This window comes from Lactuca saligna, chromosome 1 (assembly GCF_052625555.1).
Source record: "Lactuca saligna cultivar CGN05327 chromosome 1, ASM5262555v1, whole genome shotgun sequence".
Classification (NCBI taxonomy): domain Eukaryota; kingdom Viridiplantae; phylum Streptophyta; class Magnoliopsida; order Asterales; family Asteraceae; genus Lactuca; species Lactuca saligna.
Window position 1 is genome coordinate 27,354,844 of NC_136417.1, and position 12,250 is coordinate 27,367,093.

General features: G+C 32.9%; 1 protein-coding gene and 1 long non-coding RNA gene across 2 annotated transcripts; both read left to right on the forward strand.

Annotated features, from left to right (window-relative positions):
* The first annotated feature begins 3,356 nt into the window (after positions 1–3,356).
* LOC145048827 (palmitoyl-monogalactosyldiacylglycerol delta-7 desaturase, chloroplastic-like) lies at positions 3,357–5,013 on the forward strand. The gene is made up of 5 exons (XM_078997448.1): positions 3,357–3,751; positions 3,848–3,988; positions 4,074–4,214; positions 4,319–4,425; positions 4,513–5,013. Exons 1-5 carry the CDS (start codon positions 3,416–3,418, stop codon positions 4,724–4,726), a joined length of 939 nt encoding a protein of 312 aa, XP_078853574.1. The 5' UTR covers positions 3,357–3,415; the 3' UTR covers positions 4,727–5,013.
* Positions 5,014–5,215: 202 nt separating this feature from the next.
* Positions 5,216–6,277, forward strand: LOC145048834 (uncharacterized). Its single transcript, XR_013683064.1, has 2 exons — positions 5,216–5,478; positions 6,004–6,277. It is a non-coding gene; the product is annotated as an uncharacterized LOC145048834 (long non-coding RNA).
* The last annotated feature ends 5,973 nt before the right edge of the window (positions 6,278–12,250 follow it).

A 12,250-nucleotide genomic window follows, 5' to 3' on the forward strand; every position in this document is an offset into this window, starting at 1 on the left:
CTCAAGACGATTGAGCTTATACAGTAGGTTAGACAGAGATTGTTGACTGCTCAGAGCCGCCAAAGAAGTTATGCGGATCGGCGACACTCTGAGCTAGAGTTTTAAGTGGGGGGATTTCGTGCTTCTTAAGGTATCACCCTGAAAGGGTGTTATCCGCTTCAAGAAGTGGGGCAGGCTGGGCCCTAGGTTTATTGGCCCTTTTTTAGTTTTAGCCCGTGTAGGTAAGGTGGCTTACCGGTTGAAGCTACCGAAGGAGTTGAGTCAAATCCATGATACATTCCATGCTTCCTAACTGAGAAAGTGTATAGCTGACGAGACAGTTGTGGTCCCTTTGGAAGACATTCAGATCGATGATCGCCTAAACTACATTGAGAATCCTGTGGCAATTATGGGTCGGAAAGTGAAGACCTTGAGGAACAAGGTAGTGAACTTGGTCAAGGTTCAGTAGCAACACCGTAAAGGCTCGGGGTGGACTTGAGAACCCGAGTTCGAGATGCACAAGGAATATCCTGAGCAATATCCTGAGGATGACTTCCAAAGGGAAGTCTGATTCTATTGAGAGAGAGAGAGAGAGAGTTTGTATGGTACGTCGGGCGTACTCACCCAGACTTCAAACCCTAATCTTAAGGGTTACTCCCTATTTAAACTACAATATGTCTCCATTTGATCATCCTTATCAGCCATCATACCCTCCCTTAGTTGAAGAGGGAGACTGGAGAAGAAGGAGTGGGTGATAGCAAGCTTGTAGATCCATAAACCTTTCATCTTTGTGCATCATTTTCAGGTATAAAGTTTATACCTTAATACGCTTTCCATTAGATATATATGGTTGAAGTTTTATGAACTTTTATCCCTAATATTGGACCTTTATGAGTTTGGAGCAATCCTGGGGCTTATAGGACTTGTAGAATCATAAAAACGATTGTTTGATCAATTTATATGGCTCGGACATGAGCAAAGTAGCTTAGAAAGTATTGGAAGTTTAAGTTTGTTGCATTGGGACTTTTCTAGCCATGCAAAGGCTTAAATTCGATGACTTTATGGAATAAGACATCTTAGAATGGTCAGATTTGTGGTTGGGTTAGTTGTCTTAAGGGATTAAGACATAAAGTTGGTGAAAGTGGAAGCAGATGGAGTATGTTGTGGGTACTCCTGGCTACGCCCCGCGTAGCCGGTTCTGACCTCGACCATACGTTGTTCGAGTTGTACGCCCCTCATAAGAAAAGGTACGCCCAACGTACTTACGGTGCAGGTGACTTTTGACCTTTGGTCAAGATTTAGGGTTTTGGACCATGGGATAGGAAAAATAGTTTTTTTTTCCTTTAGAGGACTTAGTTGTGGGATTCGACTAGCGAGTTGAGTTTTGGACCTTAATTATTATTTACGGTTAATTATTTTGTTAATTAGGAGGATTCTAGTTCGGGCAGTTCGGATGTGAGGTTTACTTGTCGTCAGTATTAGGTGAGTCTCCTCACTTATTCTTACTTGTATGGTAGAATAGTTGTATATGTGATGACCAGCTGAGTCTAGCTATTATTATTATGTTATGATGTCATTATGTGAATGAGATTGCTAATAGTCTTCGGGGTTGTTGATAACCCACAAGGCGTGCTGTTATCCCATTGGGACTGTTAATAGTCCCCAGGGTTGCTGATAACTCATAGTTGTTTATTTATTCTTTGTTGTATGTGGTATCTCGGGGAACTTGCTAAGCTTCGTGCTTACGGTTGTTGATTTATATGTGGCAGATACTTCTGAGGACCGCGCGAAGGCGAATGTCTGATTGTACACACTCGTTGGGAGATTTGCTACTGGGAAAATTGTGAACTCTGATATTTTGTGATACTGGTGGTTTTGGGATAATTATGTATTTGATAACTCGTCTTGTAAAACCTTAATTTTCGGACTAAAAATGAAAAATATCGGTCTAAATTTTGAGGTGTTGCAAAAACAATACTATCCATATTAATAATAATAAAGCTCATTTACATTTTGTTTTACCATGTTATGAATGGTTATCATCATATATAAACAAATCCTATTAAATTAAAGGTAAAAATGGTTTTGCAGAAAACCTTAGATATTACTAACTTTAATTTTCTGTATAAAGAAATAGGGATGTAAACGACTAAACGGATCGACTTGTAAAAAGTTCGACTCAAGCTCGAGCCGAACTTGAGTTTAGTTTGAGGCTTATTAAATGAGCTCGAGCCCGTGCTTCATATGCCGAGTCCAATTAGGCTCATGAGCTCAAACAAACATATGCATATTACGATATAATTTTTATTTTTAATTTCATATATTAAATTATAAATAAATTTATAAATATTAAATATTAAATGTCAAATAATGATTAACGAGCTTAAAAACACAAACGAGCTTGATATTTGAGTATTAAGTGAGCCTAGCAGGAGGCGAGCTTAGACTTGTTTAGGCTCGCTTGACAAACGAGTTGAGTCCAAACCGAGCTTGAGCATTTTAAATCTTCTGTGAGCCAAACTCGAGCTTTAAAAATTAAGCTTGAAACGAGCTGGGCTTGAGTGCAAGCCCCATGGATTTTAAACGAACCGAGTCTGAGTACGAGGTAGTCATTCTGAGGTTCGGCCCGTTTACACCCTTAATTAAAGAAATAACTAAAATATATGGTCCTCTCTTTATAGTATGTTGGAATATTACATGTATATCAGTAAAATTTTAATATAACTGTTGATCAAAGAGAAATACGAGATGTCAAAAGAACAATATAATAAGGATCAAGGAGAAGTACGATTTTTGTTTTTATATATCTTAAATTCGTTATAATTATTATTTTTCGAGCGATGTTGATCGGACGTATTTCTGTTAAAACAGCAGGCTTTGATAAAACCATTAAAAGTTTATATTATGTGCATTAAGTTTACGGTTTTATTGTTTTAAGCTTTTTTCTTTCATATTGACTTATTAATTAAAATTTTACTACTTAAAGAGTTGTAATCTATGTAGATAGTCAATTTGTTGGGAACTAAAATAATATTCTTAAGTGCTTTATTGAGCCATAACTACATCTATAGTCAATACTGCCTACTCTGAAATACATCAGTCATTTTATGTGACTTAATATATATTAAAAAATTAGAATCTTGATAACCAGCTAATTAAAAATACAAATAGTTTTGTAATACATAGTTTTTAGAATAATATTTTGTGTTGCTGCAGTTATAATAAAAATTAATTCAGTTTTCTAAAAACAAAAGCAATTAAAGTCTCCCATCAACTAATGAAAAACAAACTAGACTTCATTACATGCATCTCAACAACCTTGCCATAATCCCATGAAGTCTTGAACCATTGTTTCCTTATAAATACCAGCACTTCATGCATAAATCAGCCAAACATCCTACGCTCGTTTTGATCAGCTTTCACTTATAAGAAAAATATGGTCTCATTTCCCACTGGTGTGAAAGAGCCGGAATATGGTAAAATACTGCTTTCAGATGTAGTTGTTACAAGGAAGAGAAACCTCTTCTGGGGACGTAAATGGAGGACCCTCGATGTTAAAATGGCTGTTGGAATCTTATCAATTCACATACTTGCGCTGTTTGCCCCATTTACATTCACTTGGGATGCTTTTTGGACTGCATTTTTAATGTATGTGTTGTGTGGGATTTTTGGTGTAACTCTCTCGTATCATCGTAATCTAGCACACCATAGTTTCAAGCTGCCTAAGTGGCTTGAATACATCTTTGCTTATTTCGGAGTCCTATCTTTCCAGGTTTGTTTTTTTCTCATTCTTAAGTCTTCACTCTTCACGCATGCTCTCTTTAGTTATTCACACCCTCAAAGGAAGCTATGTTGTTTATGTATATAGAGGGATCCAATATTTTGGGTGAGCATTCATCGATATCACCATCAATACGTTGAATCCGAGAAAGACCCACACTCTCCCACCTTTGGGTTTTGGTTTAGTCATATGGGTTGGCTATTTGACAGCGGCTACATAATTGAAAAGGTACGTATTTTGTATACTTATATTGGCAAAAGAAAGTTTTTTGGCTAATTTTTCTTGTTTGTGTGGGTGATATAATATTTTGCAGTATCAAGAACGTAAGAATGTAGAAGATTTAAAGAGTCAAGCGTATTATAAGTTCATTCAACGAACTTATGTATTGCATATATCCACATATGCGGCCCTTGTTTATGCTTTTGGTGGATTTACCTATCTTGTTTGGCTTGTGGTAAAACTTTGCTCAGATATTTTTCTTCAAATACATTAAAAAAATGAAAAATACAAGTTATTGTGTTAAGGTTCAATGTTATTGAATCATGATCATAAATGTAGGGTGTCGTACCAACGTGGGGTTATCACGTGACATTTCTAGTGAACTCAGCTTGTCACATATGGGGGAATCAAACTTGGGACACTGGTGATCTTTCAAAGAATAACTGGTACACACAACTTAAACATCAAAATGATTACAACTCAATTGGTTCATTTTGAAATGTTTAATATTTAATATGAACAAATATATATAGGTGGGTGGCATTGGTTACTTTTGGAGAAGGATGGCATAACAATCATCATGCATTTGAATATTCAGCTCGACATGGGCTAGAATGGTGGCAAATTGATTTCTGTTGGTATATGATAAGGTTTCTTGAAGCATTAGGATTGGCAACCAATGTTAAACTGCCGAGTGAAGCTCACAAACTAAAGAAATCGTTCACTTCTGTTAAGAAGCTCAAGTGATTGAATCCTTTTAATGTTGTTTCCCTTTGAATCATACGCATCTAATGCTTTTACATCTCAAGATATATATAGTTGTTGAAAATTTATCATTAAATAACGATAAGTACATGGATATTATCTTAATAGTGAGATATGATTTTGTTTGTGGTTTTAATTTGCTCATGGGTAAGACTTTGGAATCTCAAAGCTCTATATTTAGTATTTTTCATAATGGGTGTATTGATTGTACAATTTATGGGTATGATTCTATCAATTGTTCTAGTTTTATTAAAGATCCTCTTCAAATACATGCATCATAAATTCATAATTTTTTTTTATCTATGTTGTTAGTTGTAAAACAGAAGCATATTAATATTGTTTGTTTTTTTTTAGTAAGACCCCTCACGTACAACCCATTAATGAAAGAAATCGGATCCAATTTATTAATTTCAAGGCTATTTCATAGACTCTTAATGGCTCTGAATCTGAATACTTCAACCGAGCGTTTGGTTGAGTATTGTTTTACATCTGGATAAAACATTTGCCTCTGAAAAGGCACTTATTCGTTACAGATCTATCGCTGAATTAAAAAATAGACTCACTTGCACTTCTCCAACGGTGGTTCTTCCTTCGCCTTAATTAATCCCTTCAATCGGCCACTCCCGTTGGCGCTTCCACCGTTTTCCCCCGGCAGAGCCACCGGCGTTTCATCGATGCCATTCACCATCGACTCCCTTCAATTTTAACCATCCCTCCGACGAGAACACCCACTGGTATGTGCTTGTCCTCACCATCGACGCCATCACAAAAGACCAAATTCATTATCATGGAGTTTTTCATTTTTACAATCGAAACTATCTCTCAGTTCAGTCTCATCAAATCCTTGTGGTTTCATGGATTATGGCACCATTTGTGTTCAATCCTTCTGGGTTCAATCGGTGGAAATTATTATGGTTTTACCGTTTTTCTTTTTCTTCTTCCGGTATGGAATGGTTTACAATGGTTTTCTAAGTTGAATTATGTGCTTGAAATCGGTTTGTTTCCTAAATCAAATTGTTTCCTTGAAATCGATCTATACAAGGGTATTTTTGTGTTTGTCAAATGTTAATACGATAGTTGTACGTCTATTCATTTAGCATGTATGAATTTCTTAAATACTTTGATGGTTTGTTGGTATATTATTTTTTTTAACAGGAAGATAAATAAATAAATAAATATAAAACCATCCAAGATAAAATTGATATTTTTATCATTCAGTAAAACCATCCAGACGTGCTCACACCAGGTCATCTTTGTAGCCAAGACACGACACCAATCGGCACTCGACAATCACCCAAACTCAGAGGCCCGCCAGTTGACAAATGTTGCCCAACAAACATCGACATTCGCCGTTCTCAGCAACCTTCAGTGTCGTCCGAAACCACTTGTCAACATAGCAGGCTTACTGTGTGGCCCATGCCCATGGCATTGGCATCCCTTTGGCTTATGCCACCATGAATTGTGTATCCGATTGATGTTAAACTATTTATTTATGTATGTGTGAATAAACGTGTATATTAATGACTTTTTTCACATTTGAATAAATAATAAGTTTCATTATAAATTTGCTAAACGACTTATTCACATCTGAACAAAACGTATTTCTAAAGATGAAATGAAAAAAATTAAAAGATTCAATTTTACATTAAAAATCATATCGATATGAGTGCTTTATTTCAATAGAATTTTTTTGTAAACTAAAAAAGCTATGAAACTAATTTGTTTATTAAACAAATTTATTTACTAAATGTTAAAATTACCCGATGTTTTTGATAAATCTTATAATAAAAGATTAAAAATTGGTATATACCATTATCAATTTGTACCAACCAAAATTGTTGGTAGCGAAAAACATATTGATACCAAATATAATTGGTAAAATTCTAGTAGAAAATTTTGTATACCAACTATAATTGGTACGGTACACGGTTTAGAAAAAAAAATCGGCACCGTATCAATTCCACGCTAATACTTGCTATCTCTTTACCTTTTGTATATTGGCATGTTTGCATACTTGACATGTTTAGTCCATATATAGATAATAAATTATAAGAACGGTCCCTATTTATAGAATAGGTGCCATGTAGAATTATATTTAGAAGAATGGTGCATATGCTAAAAAAAATTACATAAACGTCTCTTCCTAATAATAGAATTAAAAAAAAGGTTTAATCCCTATATAGAAAATCAATTATGAGAACGAGCCTGTAATTTACATAAAAGATCCATTTTCATATTATTTTATTCTACCGAAAATGTGCATTTGTTTAAGATTTTCGTATATTGGTAGGTATGATCTTTATATAAAAATTAAATTAAAAAATTGTTCATGTAATTTACAAGAAATGTCCGTATACATATTTTTTCATAGAAATTGTCCACAAGCTTAAAAAAATTACAAAATAATCTCTGCCTAATAAAAAATTTGCAGATTACACCATCCACAAAACATACATAATATCACCCTAGTTTATAAAGAATTAAAATATAACAAGTTTGGTATGATTAGTTTTTTTTTTCTAGAAACTAGAGTTTGAATTTTATTAGGGTATTTTAATATTTTTTTCGATTGACCACTTATATATATATATATATATATATATATATATATATATATATATATATATATATATATATATATATATATATATATATATATATATATATATATATATGAATGATGAGCTAATGACATCATATTAGTAATTATCGAGAAAATTGAATTAATCATATAGATGTGTACATATTAAATATTACTTTTTGTGGTAATGCACTTATGCTTGAAACTTTTGTGACAAACTTTTTGTTGAATCAATGCTTAAAGTGAAAATTAAGGAAACCAAGTAATTTAAAAATAAGGAGATAAGGTGATGCCTAGATTAAGCAAGCATGGGTCAATTAAAAAAATACAAAATTTCCCAATTGCTTCTTGCCATGCCAAATGAAAACTATTAAATAATCCCCACAAAACTTTTTTTACTGAAACATATATGCATTTCCTTTGTTAATATAAATTTTGTTTGTTTATAGTTTTATGTGCTTTTTGTTTTGTAGTATCAATTATAAAAAAAAACATTTTAGTCAAAACTTGAATGTTTAAGTATCTTTTAAAACGAAAAATATAGATATATAAGTGAAATAGGGAGTACTAGACATTAAAAAAATGAAAATAATGTATTTAAACAAGACGAAGTGCTTACTTTACGTAAGATATATAAAAAAGCTAGCAGACATAGGGTGTGTTTGGCAAAAGTAGCTGTTAGCTGGAAGCGGGTAGCGATTAGCTGGTAGCGGGTAGCTGGTAGCGTGTAACTGGTAGCTGGTAGCGGGAAGCTGTAGCTTTTATTTGTTATATGAATGTTTGACAAAAGTAGCTGGAACCTTTTGAAATATATAAAATTACATAAAAGGACAATTTACTAAAAATAAAAAATATATATAAATATATTTTTAAGGGTAATTATGGAAATTGATTTCAAAAGCTCCGGAGCGTTTTGTTAAAAGCTACATGAAGTAGCTTTTAGAATCGGAGCGTTTTGTTAAAACTAAAAGCTAAACGCTCGTACTGTCAAACGAAGCTTTTTGTTTAAACTAGAGCGTTTTGTCAAAAGCTAAAAGCTAGAAGCTCCCAAACGTTTCCAAAAGCTCCGTGCCAAACACGTCCATAATTTTTCATACAATAATAGTATATTAGTAGTTAATGTTAAATCAACTCTCTCTATATATAGAGACACACATATACTTACATATCTAGACACAAGTATTTGTCTATCGACGTTGGTTTGATGGTTTTATTTCAAATGAAATGCTTAATTAGGAGTTAACAAATTGAAGATTTTAAGTATTATTGTTGATAAATGTGTGATATTGTTCATTTTTGTTACATGAATGTATATGATAAATTGAACGTCAAGTCCTTTATTTCTTAAAGGTGATGTCACTAATATTGTTATCCGAAGAACAAGCTGCATGAACTTTTTCAAGTAATTAATTTATTATTCATTTGGTTTTGTTAAAGCAGAATGAAGGTCTGACTTGTTTCAGGGGTTGTGTGCAGATGGAGCAACAAGGAGTGCTTGGAGATGCAGTGGGGTACGCAGGTGTAGTGCAACAGCAGTGAATCGAAGCATATGTAGCATGGGGTGGGGGTGTTATAAGGTTGTTAACTTTTTTGTCTTTTGTTGATTATTAAGGAATGTAAAGTTTCCAAAAAAAAATTAGGGAACGTAAAAAGAGCTACTAAATTTTTAGTATTATCTTTTCTCTCGCACTCTTTTGAATAGTCGGCGCAATATTCCTTTTTTTTCCTTTTTAATGTTTGTGATAATAACTTAAAAAGATAACGAAGTTTCAAAAGTGTACAAAAAAGACCATTATTGTTTTTTTTACATAAAATACCATTTTACCGGCTATTGTAGGTTATCCGGTTTTCAAATGTTCAAAAAATACCATTGTTGTTTTTTTAGTACAAAAAATACCATTAATGTTACTATTTGTACACAGAATACCAACAAAATACACATGTGTTCAACTAAAACATTGTGGTAACCAGGTACTTCAGATAAATGGGATGAGATGAGCGTAATCAGCAAGTGCTTGTTTAATTTTTGTTGAAATTGTTGGAAAAGATCTTACTTCCACCATATGATCAGCCGAACAAGATTACAGGTGATGCTTCGGCTGATAAATTTTTCTTCAAATCGGTGATGAGAAGAGCGTAATCAGCAAGTGCTTGTTCGGCTATTAGATAGGCTAAAGTAGAAGCATTCTTGTATGCCTCTTTGTGGCTTCCATATGGCATCGATTCACCATAATATCGATGCTAGATCAAACCACGCAGCTTTTGATAAAATTGTATTATTAAAGGTCGGCAAGTGAACAAATTAATATAGAGTAGAGTGATTAGGGCTTTTACTTCGGGGTAGATGACCATGGCACCAAAACGAGGGGCGAGTTCCCAAACGAAGTCGGTGTTGACAGCGAACCATTCGATGTCGCCTTCGTTGCAGCAATAAAGGAAGATTGGGCCCAAACGACTAGGGCCTGGGCCCACCCAGTGATCGGAGTTGATGAGATAACGTTGTTGGAACTTGGGAAGATCATTGAAACTGAAATGATCAAGAGTCTGATCAAAGTATCATGTCTCGTAAGTGTACTTCGGCTGAACAAGAATTTTTGGGTTTTGAGAAGCCGTGGGGATTTGCCGAGAAACGGAGCTGGCCGGTGAGATTCCGGTGTTGATGAAAGTATGTAGATGATTAGGAGGAAGAATAAGAAAAAGGGTTTTGCCATGGTGGTGGAGGGTGGCGATGAACAACAGTAGTGACTGAAGTGAAGTGGATGGTTCTTTATAAAAAGTAGCTAAATTTCCATTACATTCAAAGAAGGAAAAATGACTTAAAAAAGGTAACGAAGTTTCAAAAATGTATAAAAAAGACCATTGTTTTTTTTTTGTACATAAAATACCATTTTACCGGCTATTGTAGGTTACCCACAAGGTATTATTTGAACACATGTATACTTCATTGGTATTTTGTGTATAAAAAATATACTTTAATGGTATTTTGAGTACTAAAAATAGAATAATAGTATTTTTTGTACATTTTTGAAACTTCATTACCTTTTTAAATCATTATCCCTTAATGTTTTTGTCAAGAATTGGTAAAGTACAACACACTAAACGTACACTACAATATTTTTTCAATTAGATAGCAATAATTCAAATTAATAATTAAACTTTAAAAACTTAGTTGAAGCAAAAACCAATGAAATTGGTCAAATGGAATGAATGTCGTTCAATGTATTAAAATACTTATAATTTCGTAAAATTATTGATGATACATTTATATTATAAAGTACTTCAATGCTTATTCTTTTCCTTTTGGGTACGTAATGCAGTTTTTATGGGATTGAATTGCAATGAGAAATTATTGTCTTGACATTAAGATAATTAACAACATAGGATTTTTGTCATACTCGCAAATAACACTTGCTTAATTATGAGACCATCCCCAATGGAGATTTAATGGTGAGTTTAATGGAGAAAAAGGGAGTTGAATACAGTTCAATGAAGTGGAGTTTAATCCCTATTGAACGGTGGTATGCAATTTTCTCTCTTTTATTTATTTATTTATTTATTTTTTTAAACCATTTCACCAATAAAACTTTTTATTTAAATAATTACACCCTACATATATACACAAGGTATATATCATTATTTTCTTATTTATAATATTTGTAGTTTACTTTATGTTATATTGAATAATTTATAATATTCAAGGTAATTTATATTATAATATTCTAAACAAAAAATATTTAAATCTTAAAAATATTTTAAAACAATAACATATACAACAATCATTAATTAATAATTTACAATTTGTAACTTTTAATTTCTAATTAACGTATTATTATAGTTTTACAATATTATTTAGAAAAATATATAATTAAATGTTGATGTGGAAATCATTAAACTCTTAAGGGTTTAATGGAGTGTAGAGTTTAATTAATAAAATGATATAGTTAATGGAATGCTGATGTGGCAATCCATTAAACTCTTAAGAGTTCAATGCATTGGAGATGGCCTGAATGGACAATGAAATAACTAATTAATAATTATTATATTGTTCTGCTTTAAGCCGTTATATTCTTCAGAATGTGTATATGACCACCAACATATAGATATCCTCGTTGTCTAAGAAAACCAAAAGGTGAAACATCTCTTCATGCCCCACATATTACAATGGTATAAGGCTCAACTTTAACAAACTCCATCAATTTAAAAAAATAAATAAATAAATAAATAATAAAAATAAAAATAAAAATTTATATATTGACAATTTTGATCTTGCTATGGCATGTTATAGCAGATTAAAATGGTTATAATAGAAAATTTGTCAAAAATAGTGACTTTGGTGGAGTTTTGTTAAAGATGAACTCAAAGAATACAATGCAAGTTGATGTGTTTTGATATGAATATTGTATTGGTGCAATAGTTTAAAGAACTAATTTCCAAAATAAGGCTTTTCTTATCTTTTAGTCTCTTTGTTTATTCCCTTTCATAAGAACCTTTAAAACACATGTGATTAAACTTAAAGTCATTGTACTTTCCAGAATCTATCCCGCTATAGCAATGCACTTAAAATTTATTTGGGTAAATTACACCAATCGTCCCTCGTGCATGTGCCCAAAAGCATGTTTAGTCCCTATTTTCAAAAATTAACTTGGACCGTCCCTCGTGTCATTAAAAGTTGCACGCTTCGTCCCTAACAAATTATTGTGTTGCGGTTTTAGTCCTTGCTGGATCTGAAATGACTATAATGCCCTTTGTGCATTTGTTTTCCATTAACTTTAATGTTATTATTATTAGTAGTAATTTAAAAAGGAAAAAAAGGCCCCTGTCCTACCTTCCCACCCACCTCATCGTCTCCTCTATCGATATTTCTCTTCATCTCGTCTCTAACCTCTTCTAAGAAACCCAAAACCACCATCCTTAAACCATCACTG

Excerpts from the sequence above, each read along its gene's own strand:
- LOC145048827 (XM_078997448.1), top strand. The coding sequence starts at position 3,416 with ATGGTCTCATTTCCCACTGGTGTGAAAGAGCCGGAATATGGTAAAATA. Across the intron at positions 3,989-4,073 it reads GCGGCTACATAATTGAAAAG|TATCAAGAACGTAAGAATGT; the intron begins GTACGTATTTTG and ends AATATTTTGCAG. Across the intron at positions 4,215-4,318 it reads CCTATCTTGTTTGGCTTGTG|GGTGTCGTACCAACGTGGGG; the intron begins GTAAAACTTTGC and ends TCATAAATGTAG.